The 17,286-nt window shown below is 41.9% G+C and overlaps 1 protein-coding gene and 1 long non-coding RNA gene across 2 annotated transcripts; one reads left to right on the forward strand and one right to left on the reverse strand.

Annotated features, from left to right (window-relative positions):
* Positions 1–3,886: 3,886 nt before the first annotated feature.
* Positions 3,887–6,534, reverse strand: LOC149389025 (uncharacterized). Its single transcript, XM_089622545.1, has 4 exons — positions 6,463–6,534; positions 4,714–4,872; positions 4,467–4,615; positions 3,887–4,058 (listed from the first exon to the last, which is right to left on the reverse strand). Exons 1-4 carry the CDS (start codon positions 6,532–6,534, stop codon positions 3,917–3,919), a joined length of 522 nt encoding a protein of 173 aa, XP_089478671.1. The 3' UTR covers positions 3,887–3,916.
* Positions 6,535–15,652: 9,118 nt separating this feature from the next.
* On the forward strand, positions 15,653–16,594 carry LOC149389026 (uncharacterized). Its single transcript, XR_016300597.1, has 3 exons — positions 15,653–15,883; positions 15,984–16,208; positions 16,508–16,594. It is a non-coding gene; the product is annotated as an uncharacterized LOC149389026 (long non-coding RNA).
* The last annotated feature ends 692 nt before the right edge of the window (positions 16,595–17,286 follow it).

Here is a 17,286-nt window from a genome sequence, read left to right on the forward strand (position 1 = left end):
CTAGTTTTCTACGACGCGTGATCTAAAAATTAAAATCATAAGGTCAAATTAAATTTTTTTTTTTTTTTTTTTTTTTTTTTTTTAACAAAACAGCTGACTATTAAAACCGCGGCCGAAAAAACCAGAACAAGAATTACAAAATAATACAAAGTAGATCCAAAGGCAAAACAAAAGAGAAATTTCATTAAGTGGGCTTAATAAGCTATTAAATATCAAGATTAGACCCTAATATTTAAAAATATCTAAATATGAACTTTTGACTCAAAATCGGACAAAAATACCCCTCTGAACCCTATACATCTCTCACACTTCATTTTTATCATTTCAATCACACTCAAATCCTCTCTACTTAAGCGGGTTTCAAAAGAATCATTGGTAAGATTACTAACTTAATCATTTTTACAAAGTTTATGATTGTATATGATAGAATGTAGCAAAAAAAATCGATCAGATCTGAAAACAAAGTCCAAAATCTGGGTTTAACTTGTTTGTACGATGGTATACGATGATGTACGATGAAATTTAAATTTTTGTACGATGAAATTTAGAATAAAAATTGCGTTCTGTACGATGTTGTACGATGCTGTACGATGCTGTACGATGCCGTACGATGTCTGTCTGTAAGATGATGTACGATTCTGTACGATGGTGTACGATGGTATACGATGATGTACGATGATGTACGATATAGAAGCTTATTTTGCATAGTTTGACTGTTTTTTGCAGTTTTTGTCATGATTAACGACACTTGGGAGAAGGAAGGACACCAATGGGTTTTCACCAATGCAGAATTTCGTGCATTCGTAATTCCGAAAGAGGTAACGTACACGGAGTTAGTAGATTTCTTATACGAGAAGTTCGAGTTAGACAGATTCGTGTTCGACTTAAAACTCGAAGTCCCATACGCAGTCGGTACAATTCCAGTAGGTCCTGCCGTATTGAAGGACAATGGTGATGTTTCGCATTTTATGAAGCACAAATATCGTAATAGATTTCCACTCTGTGTAAGTTTGGTACCGAAACAGATCGAGGTCATTGCACCTATTGCGTATCGAGGAGTATGTAAAGGGAAAGATGTGGAAGTTGGAATGGTGTCTCGCAATGAACCGAAGAAGAGACGGAATACTCTTGTTATCGAGGATCGACAAAATGATCCTATAATTGAAAACAAAGACGGTGGCTGTGACGATGACTTGTTTAACGAGTACAAGGGTGCCGGAAACGGTGACGAAGTATACAGGCGTGATAGAGATTGTAATCACAACAGTGACGAATATGATGGACACAATGGTGATGAATACGAAGATGGCGAAGGTGGCGAAGGTGATGAAAACGAAGGTAGTGATGGTGATGAAGAGAATAGTGATGGATATGACGGAGATAACAATGGTAGAGGTGAAGAATTTGAAGAATTCGTCAATCCCGAAGAATATGAAGAATTTGTGGAAACGTTTACGGTACCAACAGGTCATTGTGAACCATCGGGTCAATGTCAGCGTGAGCCTCCGATGATCGGATCACCTATCGTTCCTTATTCATGGAAAGCACCCGAGTTCAGCGCCGATGATGTTGTGAAGGAAAACCCGAGTCATTATCCAAGTCATTCTTCTACAGGTAATTTAAGTGGATTCAAATGAGATTCAAGTATAATATGAAACCACATATTGTTTAACTAACCTTTGAAAGTAACAGGTAGCTCAGAAGAAATATATATTGGGCAGCAATTTGAAAACAAGCATGAACTGAAGAAACATATCCACTTGTACGCGTTGAAACATAATTTCGAATTTAGAGTGAAATCTTCTTCGAAAAAGAGATGGTATGTTCTATGCAAAAACGAGAGATGCACATGGAGGTTGAGGGGTGTCGTGCAGTGGTCTGAGATGTGGGAGATTACGTCGTACGAGGGTAAACACTCATGTGGGCGTGTTGTTCGAACAAAGGGCCATCGAGGAGCGGCACCATGGGTCATCGGTCACGTATTTAAAGACAAGTACTCAATTAACTCTATGGCGGAGTATTCGGCGCATAACGTCAGGGAAGAAGTGAAGACAAGATGGGGTGTGAACATATCGTATTTGAAAGCTTGGAGATCCAGGGAGAAAGCTATTGGGTACGTGCGGGGTACGCCGGAACAATCGTACCAGAAGTTACCGTCTTGGCTGTACATGTTAAAGCAAAAGAATCCTGGGACGTTAACAGACTTTGTGCAAGATGGTGACAAATTCAAGTATGCTTTCTTTTCCATTGGGGCGTGTCGTAGAGGCTTCAAAGCATGTCGGCCGGTCATAGCATTGGACGGTGCATTTCTGAAGACAAAATACGGGGGACAGTTGCTTTGCGCAATTGCAATGGATGCGAATTCACAATTATATCCACTTGCATTCGGAGTTGTAGATCGCGAGTGTCATGCTTCTTGGATTTGGTTTTTGAGAAGATTGCGAGAAGCTATCGGTGAAGACGTACCTAATTTGGCGTTCATATCCGATCGCCACGTTAGCATCATACATGGTGTCGAGGTTGTGTTTCCTGGTATCCCTCACGGAGCATGTTACCATCATTTACAACTGAATGTCCAACACAAGTTCAAGACAGACCATTGTCGCTTTGAACTTTACGATGCGGCTTACGCCTTCAGTAAAACAGCATTCGAAGCTAATTTTAGACAGTTGAGACGTAAGGATGTCGAGATAGCAAAGTATCTCGAAGAAGTTGGTGTCGATCGGTGGGCCAGAGCTTTCTTTCCTGGAAAACGGTAAGAGTCTAGAACTTCTTTTGTACTGAATTTTTTATGTCGTTGATTATATAAATCAAGTATGTTTTATATAGGTACGACCTAATGACGAGCAACAACGCAGAAAGCTTCAACAACAAAACAAGGAATGCGAGGACGTTTCCCATTACGACGTTGCTCGAGTTTATTCGATTCACACTCCAAACTTGGTTTTTTGAACGAGAAGAGATAGCGAACAAGTTGAACACAAAATTGACACCAACGTGGCAAAATGATCTCGCACAGCTAAATAATAAGGCACAGTTCGTCAATGCGTACGGACTTGGTCTATATGAATGTCATGTCAAAGACGTAAGAGGTGATTTCGATGTAGACCTTATGGCGAAGACATGCACTTGCGGACTACCACAACAATTGAATATCCCGTGCGAGCATTCTATCGCAGCAGCCCAACATCGAAGCGTGGACGTGTACTCGTTATGCAGTGACTTTTATTTGAAGGAGACGTGGATTGAGATGTACAAGGAAGCCATATATCCGGTTGGCAATGAAGATCAATGAGATGTCCCGGATGAGATAAAAAACATGAAAGTTTTGGAACCCGTTGAAAAGAAGCAAGCCGGTCGACTGAAGAAAAGTAAACAAGGAAGAAGAAGAATTAATCGATACCCATCTCAAGGCGAAAAGATTGTCGTCCAGCGAAAATGCGGGAAATGTGGTGGTAGGGGACATAACAGAAAAACATGCACTTGGAGGGATTAAAACTTTAGACTTTGTGTTATTTTTATTTTTAAGTTTAAAACTTTAACGTTTATTTGAGTGACCGTTTACTTTGTGTCATGTCAAAGACGTTTACTTTAACTTTAGACTTTTATTTAATGGAGTGTCATCCGTCTCATAGACCTTTTCGCAATTCAACTCTGTGAGAACGACGAAGATCTCATCTCGCTTTTGTCCCAAGACTCGTTTTCGTCCACAAATGTGTCGAGTTCTAAACCCTTTGTGAATGTGTGAATTTTTTATGTTTTTTTTGTGAATCTCTTTCATTGAATTACATGTTTATAAGGTACAATAAAAAACATATTCAATCAATAGTCAACAAATCATCTCGATAATATGTTTATAAGGTACTATTACATAGAAAACCAAAAACATAAAAAATAAACATCCGAAAATACAAAATCACGGGATAAGGTGGTTGTAGAATAAGTCCACGCACCATTTCTTCCTGAACGTTCTCATATTGACACTTTGAAGAGTGTCAAATGATTCGTTCAGTACTAGGTGCTCGACATACTTCAGTGCGAACATCCCGCAATCACCGCTACAACACAAGAATAAGTAAAAGAAATTGTCAAAAAAAGTTGAAACATAACTTGAAAAAAAAGTTCAATTAACTAATTGTTTAAAAACATAAATTGTCAATATAAACATAATTGTTTAAAACTTGTCAATAAAAACATAATTGTCAAAAAAAAGTTCAATAAACTTGTCAAAAAACTTGTAAAAAAAAAACCAAACTTCTAAAATAACTTGTCAATAAAAACATAATTGTTTAAAACTTGTAAAAAAAAAAATTCAATTAACTAGTAAAAAAAACTTTTTTAAATGAACTTGTAAAAATAAACAAACTTGTAAAATAACTTGTCAATAAAAAGATAATTGTTTAAAAGTTGTCAAAAAAAGTTCAATTAAGTAGTCAAAAAAAACTTTTTTAAAAGAACATGTTTACCTGTATGCACATTGTGGGACCTTGTCATCGACGATCCACGTCAGGTTAGTGAACTTAATTTCACCATGCTCAGTCTCCCGGTAAGAGTTGGGATGGTTCTTGAAGAAACCACCTATGGCCACAATCCTCGCAAATGCTCGACTCCAAGTCTAAATAATAAACATTTTAACAATGTTAAGTAACCCTGATAATTTAATTAATTGTTGCTCTAAGGTAATAATTGTGAATAACATAACATTTTACGTACCTCCATCAGCTCAGTGAAGTCCTTTTGATGGTTCGACGACTGCATGAGATCCTTTTGGCAGTCGAGGACGGTAATGGTCCAGGCCTCGATGTCGATCCGAAATGTGAACCAATGAATGTTCTGGAAGTTCACGACGAACAGGATCTCGCGAGCACCATCCTAAGGCAAAATATCGGCGTCCCTATACCCAGTCATCGGGCTAATAGTTGCCATCATGTCCCAGTCCACGGGTTCGGGCTCTGCTCCCAGCTCGATGGCCTTGTTGATGTTCGCTTCTTCCGTTCTGAATCGGCCGTACACGTGCTGGACCCACCGACAATCCATGATTCGGACGTCTTGCCAATATCCGTCGAGAGCTCGTTGGCGAGCCCGAACCATGTGAATCATAGCATCAATATGCTGAGACATTAGAAACATATAGCGTTATTTTAAATTGATAGGGAAAGTGAAATTATATAATAACGTACCGAATCATGTAGCCATCTGGTTTCTGTCAATATCGTGTCGAAGAAAATCGTGTCTCCGTCGCACGTCTTCAGTCGAACAGACTCCATGAACTTGCCGTCCCACTTTTTAATCCGCACCCACTTAACGAAATTATCAAACTCTTTTTGCTTCGCGTCCTTCAATGGCTTGAACTTGGGGATCGGCTTTTCCAAATACTTGGGCCTCGTCGGATCAGTGAATTCGGCCCAACGCGACGTCTTCTGTCGCACTTGCCGATCTGGACGTGCCGGAGTAAGCTGTGCCTTCTGTCTTTTCCTTAGAGGAGTTGTGAGCGGGCGTAGCTTATCCGAAATGTCTTCTCTACGAGGACTCGACGAAGACGTCGACAACCTGGGAGAAGTCACCGGCCTGATCTCCGATCGCTTCGACGACTCGTGATGCGTTGAAGACGGCTTCTTCGACTTCTTCGATGACTCGCGATGCGTAGAAGACGACTCTGGCTTCTTCGATGACTCGCGATGCGTAGAAGACGGCTCTGCCTCATGCGATGGAGACGCCGACTTTTGACTAGCCGCCGGAGGAGGAGGAGGAGGAGGAAGAGGGGTCCGGCGTTTACGACCATCAGCTTGGGTCGTGGGAATTTCACCCCCAGGCAAGCCCGTTGCGTCCTCGAACAAAATGTTCAGCCTCTTCCACATAGAAAGCTGAGAGTCAAAGTAATAAAATATGTCACAAAATTTAAACTTGTCACAAAAATTTAAACTTAACTCTAAAACGTTAAAATAAAATTTAAACTCAACTCTAAATTTTAAACTTAACTCTAAAACGTTAAATTATATTTAAACTTAACTCTAAAACGTTAAATTATATTTAAACTTAACTCTAAAACGTTAAATTAAATTTAAACTCAACTTTAAAACGTTAAATTAAATTTAAACTCAACTCTAAAACGTTAAATTGATTTAAACACGGGGACAATGTTCCAACACGAGAATTGCCCACGTGATGGCTCGAGCGTCGCCCACACTCGACTCAGCCAAATACCTACACAATGTACAGCGGAATAAAAGCACACGGTAACAATAATCCGACAAGCAAATAGAACCCAACAACACTCACGGGACAAGTACACAAGCACACAATCTAGAGAACACACGCTTTACGGGAACCACCCCAACCTTGGCAAGCAAGTGAGAACGTGGGAAAGACGGTTAGAAGATGCAGCGTGGCACCCGGGAAGAGAAAGGGCTAAGGCATGGATTGACGCGTGGCGGGCAAAGAGTCTAGGGCGGGAACGGTTACCCGGCGGTTACCAAGATGTCTTTGGCGAACGTGGGCAGTTATGGGCATGCACGGCCACGATCCTTCACGCATGGATGAGGCCAAGACATGGGCACTTTGATCATGGGCAAATAACCGCTCGTGCCATGTGGGCAGCGACGGTTATAGGCAGTTTTCCTAGGCGGTTTGGGAGGTAAACCGTATGTTCTCTATTTATGCTTGTATATTCGAGATAGAAGGCACGGGGTGATAGAGAGAGAATCACATTGTCGTGTCCTATCCTCACTTTGAGTGTATTTCCTTTGTTTATGGTAATAAAGGTTGGGGTGGTTCCCGTAAAGCGTGTGTTCTCTAGATTGTGTGCTTGTGTACTTGTCCCGTGAGTGTTGTTGGGTTCTATTTGCTTGTCGGATTATTGTTACCGTGTGCTTTTATTCCGCTGTGCATTGTGTAGGTATTTGGCTGAGTCGAGTGTAGGCGACGCTCGAGCCATCACGTGGGCAATTCTCGTGTTGGAACATTGTCCTCGTGTGGGCAATTGGTATCAGAGCCTAGGGTGGCTCAAATGGTAACAACGGCGCAGACGCAAACGATGAACGAACTGAGGGACAGGCTGACCAAGTTGGAAGAGATCGTCGGAGTGGACGATCCAAGAGATGATGATGCTGGAAGCCTCTCACTTCAGACGATGGTCCATGGCGAATCACTGGAATCCCTCAACCGGGCTCATCTTGACTGGATGAAGACGGTGGAGAACCAGTTCTTTTCGCTAAGCGATCAGTTGAGGACTTCGACCGGGTCGTTGAAGAAGTTGGAGGAGGAGATGGCTGTGATGAAGAGGGCGTTGGCAAGTCCAGGTCCAGCGAGTGTTGATGGGGGCACGTCGAAGGCACGAGTCCCGGAGCCAAAAGCGTTTGAGGGTGCACGCAACGCCAAAGAGTTGGAGAACTTCTTGTGGGATATGGAGCAGTATTTCAAAGCTGTTCGTGTGCCGGAGGCGGAGCGAGTAACCATCACGAGCATGTATCTTATGGGGGATGCAAAGCTTTGGTGGCGCACCCGGATGGAAGGCGATGCTGCTTCGGGAAGACCTGCCATCGAGACTTGGGAAGTGCTAAAGAAAGAATTGAAGGATCAATTCTTGCCCTGCAACACGGCATGGATTGCTAGAGAGTCCCTTCGAAGACTGAAGCATCGAGGCACAGTAAGAGAATACGTGAAGGAATATAGTTCTTTGATGTTGGATATCAAGAACATGTCGGACGAGGATAAGTTGTTCAACTTCCTTTCGGGTTTACAACCATGGGCGCAGACCGAGTTACGAAGGCAGTCAGTGCGAGATCTTCCTTCGGCCATGGCGGCAGCGGATGGTTTGATAGACTTCGATTCGTCGCAGGGTGCTTCGAAGGAGAAGAAGAAATCCAAGGATAAGGAAGTGGAGCCATCTCGAGAGGGGAATGGCGAGAACAAGTGGAAGGATCGACAAGGAAAGAAGGATGGTGCGGGTCCTTCGAATAAGAAGAAATGGGGCTGCTTCATTTGTGATGGAGCACATTTGGCGAGAGATTGTCCGGATAGAGAGAAACTCAATGCCATGACTAAGGAAGGGGATGATTCTGAGCCGGCGCTTCGATGCAACCCGATGCAATTGCTAAATGTGGTGATAGCCGATGCTAGAAGCCCATGGACGGACTTGATGTATGTGGCTGTGCGCATTAATGACCGGAGGATCAAGGCTTTGGTGGATTCGGGAGCGACTCACAACTTCATGTCGAAGAAGGAAGCAATGAGGCTAGAGTCAACAGTGGAGACTTGCACGGCCAAATTCAAGATGGCCAACTCTGTGGCACAACCAACGGTCGGGAAGACAAGGCTGGTCATGGAAGTTGGAAAATGGTTTGGCGAATGTGAAGTAACCGTGGTAGATCTGGAGGATTTCGATCTAATCCTTGGTATGGATTTCTTTATTCAGGCAAAGGTGGCAGCGGTGCCATACTTGAGGGGGATTTTCATCCACGATGAAGAGCGACCATGCTTTGTTAAGGCTATGGAGGGAGACTTGGACAAAGATGGCGAAAAGGGGACACTTGAGAAGAAGTCGTCCAAAGATGGGAGTCGGAAAGGAAAGGAAGCAAGGCTAACCACGATCCGAGAGATCAAAATGGATGACGCAGGAAGAGGCAGCGACACAGCGGGGCATGTGCCGAGCCACAGCGATCATACTGGTCTCACTGAGGAAGACAGTGACACGGCAGGGAGCCTATCCAGTCAGAACCTCGGAGGGTGGGAAGACCCTTTGCTATCTCGGCAAATGGATGCCAAGTTTGGACCGGGAGCGATAACAAGGCGGGTTGGACGAGCAGGGCCCTGGCTGAAGGCAATGTTCGGCGGAACGGGAAAGCGCAGGGCACGTCCAGCACCGGGTCGGAGGACTAGAGCAAAGGTCCAAACAATTTGGCGAGAGAAGACTACGGTCAGGATAGAGCTTGACCAAGCCGGTGAAGTGGAGTCTTTGCCGCAGTACTCTTACCGTAATTTAAACTTAACTCTAAAGCGTTAAAATAAAATTTAAACTTAACTCTAAAACGTTAAATTATATTTAAACTTAACTCTAAAACGTTAAATTAAATTTAAACTCAACTTTATAATGTTAAATTAAATTTAAACTCTACTTTAAAACGTTAAATTGATTTAAACTTGTCACAAAATCTAACCTGTCTAACACTCATGCGCTCAACTCTACGGCCGGTCGTGCAAAGAGAACGTAAGACTATCCCTTGTGACTGAATCATTCGTTTTTGGGATGCTAGCAGTTGTTCTTGAGATGCTCGCAGTTGTTCTTGGGAAGCTCGCATTTCTTCCCACATTTCCCGTGTTATGACAAAGGCCTCGGGAATGTCGGCGCGAGAGGTCGCTGTGGGCCTCGATCCCATTGCGGGAGTGGTCGGACTAGCAAGACGAACACGTGGAGTGTCTGACACGTGTTCATCGTCGGAGTCTCCGACGATGGCATCTTCTGCAACAGTCGCGACTCGATCTATTTCTTCTTCGATGTCTCGCGGCTCTGTCGCATCTTCTCCCTCGACGTCTATGGGATACGGACATTTGCTCGTCTGTGTCTCGAGGAGAGTGAACATTTCTTTCTCTGGTGCCCTTGGTCTCAGCATTTGAAGAACACTCACCTACAATACATTAATAAACGTTACCAATATTCAAAAATAATGTAAAATACATTAATAAACGATAAATAATAAAAAGTTACCGTTTTTTTTATTCAAGACCGCCTCGATGTCTTTGCCCATTATGAGCACATTACTAGACCACGAGTGCATCCGGGGCACACGAATCCCCTGGTTCGACCCGAACCTCATCCCGATCTCTGGGATAGCCTCGTACGCCCAGTAATGAAGGGTATGGAGATTACCCGTCAATGTGTACTTGGCCTCTTTCTGTGCCACATCCGGCTTGTCCTTCAACTTCTTTTGCAGCGTTTCGTGATAACGCCGTAGGTTCACCGACAGGCTGGAATACGTCTTTGCCCAACTCAAATTTCCCCAAGGCATCTTGAAGAAGAAGGGGAGGTCTTGAACGATGTATAGAAATTTCTGCCACCTTTCTTCGATGGCTTTGTTGGCCGGCTGCCCCAGAAGATACCCGTAGACGAATACGAGCAGCCCGAGCTTGAACGCAGCGTCAGGGCTTCGACATATGGTGAACGCGTTGATCAACGCGCTCAACTTGCTTCCGGCAACGCCGTTCAAGTGATCCGTGATCAGTCCATCGTTCTTTCGCTCGTCTTGTTCGGCTTTGGTCGGACCGTCTTCATAAGTCATCCCCGAGACGAGTGCGTACTCGAGGCGTCCAAATCGTACTCGTTTGCCTCCGATACCAAAATGTATCTCCCCCCGTACCGTCGCCTCGATCTTCTTCTGAAGGAGAGTATGTACGAGCACCGGTGAGAAACCAAGCTCGCTCTCCGTAAAAAATTGCTCGAACGGAGTCCTGAGGATTCGTTCTTTTATCCCGAGCTCATCGAATCTACCCCGTACAAGCTTCAAGATCCCCGTCCCACCGTACGTGATACGCCCCGGGAATGAGACGTTGTATATGTAGTTTAAATTGTCCTAAAAAAAACAACAAAATTAAATCAGAATCACAATTCAATTTCCCGAGACCGCGCGCCGCGCAGAGACAGTCGCGCGCTGCGCATACGGGGATCTCTTTCATTTTTAAAAAAATCATCGTATAGCATCGTACAGCATCGTATATCATCGTAAAACAAGAAATTAATTTTTTTTAAAAAATCATCGTATAGCATCGTACAGCATCGTATATCATCGTAAAACAAGAAATTAAATTTTTTAAAAACATCATCGTATAGCATCGTACAACATCGTAAATCATCTTAAAACAAGAAATTAAATTTTTTTAAAATATCATCGTATAGCATCGTACAGAATCGTATATCATCGTAAAACAAGAAATTAAATTTTTTAAAAATATCATCGTATAGCATCGTACAGAATCGTATAGCATCGTACGACAATTTTTGAGAAAACATAAACCCATCGTACACCATCGTATCGAATCGTAGAGCTCTATGAATTTCATCGTACGACATCGTACGACATCGTACGATGCATGATTCTCATCGTATTTCAGCCCCAATTTTTAACCCTAACTTTCTAGATCCGATCCAAAACAGCTCAAATAACCACAAATCAGATTAATCCTAAGTCCTATCACCTATTCTGACTATTTTCGATGAGATTTAACAAAAAAATTAGTTGAAAAACTAACATTTTTCGACGTTTTGAGAGGTCGGGATTTCTGGGCATCACCGCCGCCGGAGATTGAAGCTTGTTTATCGTACGCCATCGTAGTATATCGTATTGAATCGTACAAGGTCGTAATATATGAGATCTCTAATATATCGTATGGAATCGTATGAGATCGTATGGGTTTGATTTCGTTTTAGCTTTGTTCGACTGAGTAGAGAGAGAGAGAGAGATAGCGAGATTTTTTATTTGAAATGGTCTAAGGGTATTTTTGTCCGGTTTTAACCCAAAAGTCCATTTTCGGATATTTAATTAAGTTAAGGTCCAAATTTGATATTTAATCAATTATTAAGCCCAATTAATGAAATTTCTCAAACAAAAGCCCTAGAAGAAAAATATAACAGCGAACTAGACCAATCTCTAGCCAAGTCCGTTAAAAAAAAAGGACTTGAACTCGTTACAACAAGAAAAAATCCACAAAGCGATACAATGATTAACACTATCAGTCAACGTGTTCAGATTCCACGCCTCGTCATTGAAAATGGATTTATTCCGGGTGTTCCAGATACACCACAAACCTGCCAGAACCCCGGTCTTAGCAGTTGCGACCCTTTTGGAGCTAAACCCCGGAGAGCCATATAACAGAAGCAGTACCTCAACAGAGTTAGGACATGAGACGAGACCCAACTTTGTGCAAAGCCATCTCCATAAAGCAGTAGCCACTCTACACCGGATGAAGAGATGGTCGGCATCTTCGCTTGCGTTGAGACACATATCGGACAAATATTTGGCGACAAAAAAAGGTGGGGGTTCAACTTTTGAAGACGATCCGCGGTGTTCGTTCTCTTAATAGCCACCAGCCACGCAAATATTTGGACTTTGTTCGGAACCGGAGCTTTCCATATCCCTTCAAAAAAAGGAAACGGGGGCATAGAGGAAGAGGGGGGAAATATCGACAGCCATTGACTTCACCGAGAACGCCTCTTCATCACCCAACCACATGCGTCGATCTTCTAAACCTTCCCATAACTTAAAAGAATCCAGCACCCCCATCAATTCAGTGGCTTCTTCCAGCTCCCTAACCGACAAGTTCCTTGGAAAACCAAAATTCTAGTCCACATGGCTGAGAATAGAGGGGGGTAGAGGACACGAACCTGTTAATAGTAGCGTTCTGAAGAGGGCAGAGTCTGGCCAAACCCGGGAAACGATCTTTCAAGCTTAAATCACCACACCAAACGTCCTCCAAAAAACGCACAATGGACCCATCGAAAACCTTCCAAGAGCAACGTGTCAAGAACATATCTCGGACGACCGAAACTGAACGCTACGGACTTCGAAACGTATGATCCTGAGAATCCCCCGGATCCCACCCGTTGGGTAGAGTACCATAGATGACCCTTATGACCTTATGCCACAAAGCATCTTCTTCGATCGGGAAGCGCCATAACCATTTTGTCAGAAGAGCATTATTTTTATCCTCGAGCCTATCAAAGCCTAATCCCCCTTTGTTCTTCGGCCATCAACACTTATTCCAAGCCACCACCGCACGAGACCTACTGCTCCCGAAACCTTCCCAAAAGAACCGATGCATAATCTTCTCAATGTCGGCAGCGACACCCACCGGCATTTTAAACACCGACATGAAGTAAGTCGGGAGCGCCGAGAGGACAACGTTAATAAGCGTCATCTTCCCACCCTTAGAGAGGAAACCTTTCTTCCATCCGTCAAGCCTCTTCACCACTTTAGCCAAAACCGGGTCCCAAAACGCTTTCCTTCTCAGGCTGTCTCCCAGGGGCATCCCCAAGTAGCTAATCGGCCAATTAGTTTCTTGAAGCCTAAACACCAAGCAAGAACGGCGACCTCTTCCTCGGAGCAGTTAATGCCCACTAAATTACTCTTCTCGAAGTTGATCGTGAGGCCGGAGGCTGCACAGAACTCGTTAACAATAGAGATCAAATTCTCCCAACTCGTCAAATCATCATCACCGAAAATCAGTGTGTCGTCAGCAAACTGAAGGTGAGAAATTTCGATACCTGGCAACCCGACCACCATCGGTTTGAGAAGTCCTCTACTCACTCCGCGGGAGATACGACGCGATAGAGCGTCCGCGACGAGGATAAACAGAAAAGGGGAGAGAGGGTCTCCTTGACGAATACCTCTCGACCCACCGAATCTTTCACGCGATTTGTCGTCGCGGACTGAGAAGGAAATGGACACGAGACAGCCCCTGATCATCTTCCTACAGCGAGTATCGAAACTTTTTTTGCTCAAAACAAAATCAAGGAAGTTCCAATCCACTTTGTCGTAAGCCTTCTCGAAATCCAGCTTAAGAACCCCGCCTTTCTTACCCGCACGTCTGTACTCCTCCACAATTTTGTTTGCTATAAGAACCAAGTCCGTGATTTGTCGCCCTTTTCACGAAAGCGCCTTGAAACTCGCTGATTGTATCTTCCATAACCAACTTAATTCTTTCTGTCAACACCTTCGCGACAATCTTGTAGAAACTGGTGACAAGACTAATAGGCCGGAAATCCCTCACTTTGCTAGAGTTCAATATACAGGTGAAAGTTTTCTATTATAAATTTATAATATTTATAGAATTCATATTTTTGAATTTTAATTCATTTACATGTATGGAATTTACAAATCTAATATTTTCATATATAATTCATTTAACATAAAATTAAGAAAATAGCCAATTTAAAAGTTTGACATTGCTAAATAGCCAACGTTAGTAAATCTTAGGTAAATAGCCACGTTCAGACATCAGTATTTCATCACTATTAGTCTACATGAGGAGTCACCAGATCTCAGACTCAAGGTTCTTCGATGGCCACCAACAACATTCCAACATCAAATTTCGAAAAGGGATTGTCAAACTCGAGGACAACCACAACGAAGGGGAAACAACAATAGAGCCAACGACAAGACCGGTTCGGAACGATTCTCCGATCGTCGGACTGAAGACAGAGAGCATCGTGACTCCGTTGTCTTCGGCGGTTGAAGAAAAGAGCGGCGTCGCTACCACGAGCCCACCATGCTCCAGAGACGCGCTGCTGAGGGACAAGTCAAGTCCCTCCTTCAAAAGCCGAGCTCTCGAAGCGCTCCCTTGAGGCTTCTTGCTCCAACTCCGGCGAACACACACGAGACGAGAAGAGATGGCAACATTTGATTACGTATTTGTGGCTTCTTCGATTTATAAATCATTTATGTATTCTGATTTTATTGGATTACTTAATGGTTGTGATTTAGGTTTGGCAAACAAGAAAACAGTCACTAATCAGGACCAAGAAGCAAAAATAGCCTGTTTCCAAGACAATCAATTTTTTTTTCTTTCGCTGTATGCTTTTTTTTTTTTTTTTTTTTTTTTTTTATATATTTATTAAAATTCTATTTACAATTTTTGCAAAAGAATTTGTTCTTGATAGATAGAATTGAGTGAAGTTACAGTGGTATTTGAGAGTCATGAAATCATTTGATTAACTAAATTTAGAATTTTTTCTTTCAATTTTTGGTCATTAATCTGTCTAGTTTATTGATATTGTTATCAATAATCTGTCTAATTTATTGATATTACTGTCAATAAATTGTTTAGTTTATTTACATGGTCGTCAATAATCTATATGATTTATTGATATTATCGATATTACGATTTTTTTTTTGAAATTTGGAAAAAATTCGGAAAAATAAAAATGTGAGAATTCGTTTGAAGATTTATTGACATCAATGTCAATAAAAAGATAATGACGTCATTAAATCCTCAAAGATTTCTTAAAAAAAAAAAAATTACGAATCATTCTTGAGCATGAAGCTATTGAAAGACGTAAAATCCTTCTTAGTTAAGAGAGAGAGAGAGAGAGAGAGAGAGAGAGAGAGAGAGAGAGAGAAATTTTATTGAGGGTATTTTTTTTAATAAAAAGTACAAGGCAATCAGAATTTTGGATTAAATTAGACTTATTAAATTTTGGTTTTAAAGTAACGTGGATGTCATAGTTTAAAAATAATATCTAAAAAAATAGACAATAAATAATAGTGAGCTTGATATATGAAGATTAACTGGATTTGTGGAAAGTATGAGCCTCTATTTATATTTATAGCATTTGATGAATGAATGTCTGGGTTCTCGTGTATCGCGGAAGACTCATCATCATCAAATGAGTCTTCTATAGCCAATGTTAAGATGCATCTCCTCTATTTGATAAATCAAAGTGGTTTGCCAAGTTTGAACAATTCAAGATGTTTGGGCCGAGTTTGTCCTTCATATCAATTTGGGCCTAAGTGGCCTTTTATATTTGGGCTATAATTGGGTCAAATTTGGCTTGTTTGGGCCAATTATTTCTTTTAACGAGGCTAAACCTTTGGGAAATGGCCGATTCTAGTAGTCATTTCAATAGTTTGGACCAAAATATAGAGTTTCTTGTTTTGGACACTTTTAGTAGTTGCTTAAGTGAGCAAGTACATATTTGCCCTTGACTTTATTTTTTGTTTTAAAAATACCTCATTAAACAATAGCGTCAGTTAATATTTCAAAACTCAAATGAAACCCATTTTCATCTTCTTGGTTCACGTTCTCTCATCTCTCCTCCGACTCTTTCTCTCTCTAAAACCCTCACCCACTTCGCCGAAATCGCGGAAATCCTCATCCACGTCGTCGAAATCTCCGGGTTCGTTGCTAATCTCTCCTAAATATCTCAGGTTCGTTGCTAATCTTCATTATTCTTTCAAATCTCTACGAATCACCTTTTTTCAAACGCTAAATTGCAGAAAATGACGACCAAAAAATACGCGCCGGTTCGGAAGAATCAAGGACGACGAAGAAAGGTCCGACGCCGCTGAAGAAAAGTCTCTCCAGCGAAAAAGTCTCCCGCCAAGAAGCCAACAACGTCTCGTCGAGTGAAGAAACCAAAACTAGTCACTGAATTGCCGGCGTCAAATTAAGATGAGACATCGCCATTTGAGCTCCGAAAACGAAAAGCAACTGTAAATGAGGTACATTTCTTCACTTTGAGCATTTTGGGTAACTTTTTGATGGCATGCAAAGCTGAATTTGGGTTATTATTTATGTGATTGTAGAATTCTTTGATTTGCATTTTCTGTGTGTTGAAGATTTCATAGGTTATAATTTATGTAATTGTAGACATTTATAGCTATAGTCACTAGAATTGTAGATGTTTATGTCTAGTGACTATAGCTATAAATGTCTACAATTACATGTTTGTGTAGATATAGTTCTGGTGATATGAGGACTGTTTGTGTAGAGTTTCATATTTTTTTCTTGACATATGCAGGGATTTGTAAGATTTGTCCCCGAAGAAGAGATTGTGGACCACAACTTCATCTTCTTCGGCGCATTGGACAAGTTTGAGGAGACCATGTGGCGCGCCACAAGAAATACCACATTTAGCGACGAACCTATTAGCGACGATAAAATCGTCGCTAAATATCATTCACACAACGTTTTAGCGACGATTTTGTCGTCGCTAATTACCGCGGGAAAAATTCCCGCGTGAATTAGCGACGACAAAGTCGTCGCTAAAACTCTGTTTCACAACGAAAAAAACTTCTCGTCACAACATTTAGCGACGACTTTGTCGTCGCTAATTGACGCGGGATTTTTTCCCGCGGTAATTAGCGACGACAAATTCGTCGCTAATTGTCTGTTTCAAATTGAAAATAAACTTCTGGTCACAACATTTACGGACGATTTTATCGTCGCTAATATCGTCGTTAAATATTTACCGACGATTAAATCGTCGCTAAATATATTTAGGCACGGCGAATTAGCGACGATTTTTATCGTCGCTAATATCGTCGCTAAATACATTTAGCGACGATTTTAGGGTTATCACCGACGAATAAAATCGTCGGTAAATGTTGTAAATGTTGTAGTGGCGGTGAAACTTGCGACCGGCTACGAATCTGACAACGAGTTTCCGACATCTTTGGGCTGAGATTTTTATGTTTACATGAACTCAAATCTCAAACTATGAAGTTACTTTTAAAACTATGTTTTATATTTTTGTATGGTTTTGTATGACAATTTGAAGTTTGAATGCCTAAACATTGC

The sequence above is a fragment of the Urtica dioica genome, chromosome 8 (genome assembly GCF_054948205.1).
Source record: "Urtica dioica subsp. dioica isolate 48M chromosome 8, U.dioica_male_clone48M_v1_H2, whole genome shotgun sequence".
Lineage (NCBI taxonomy): Eukaryota > Viridiplantae > Streptophyta > Magnoliopsida > Rosales > Urticaceae > Urtica > Urtica dioica.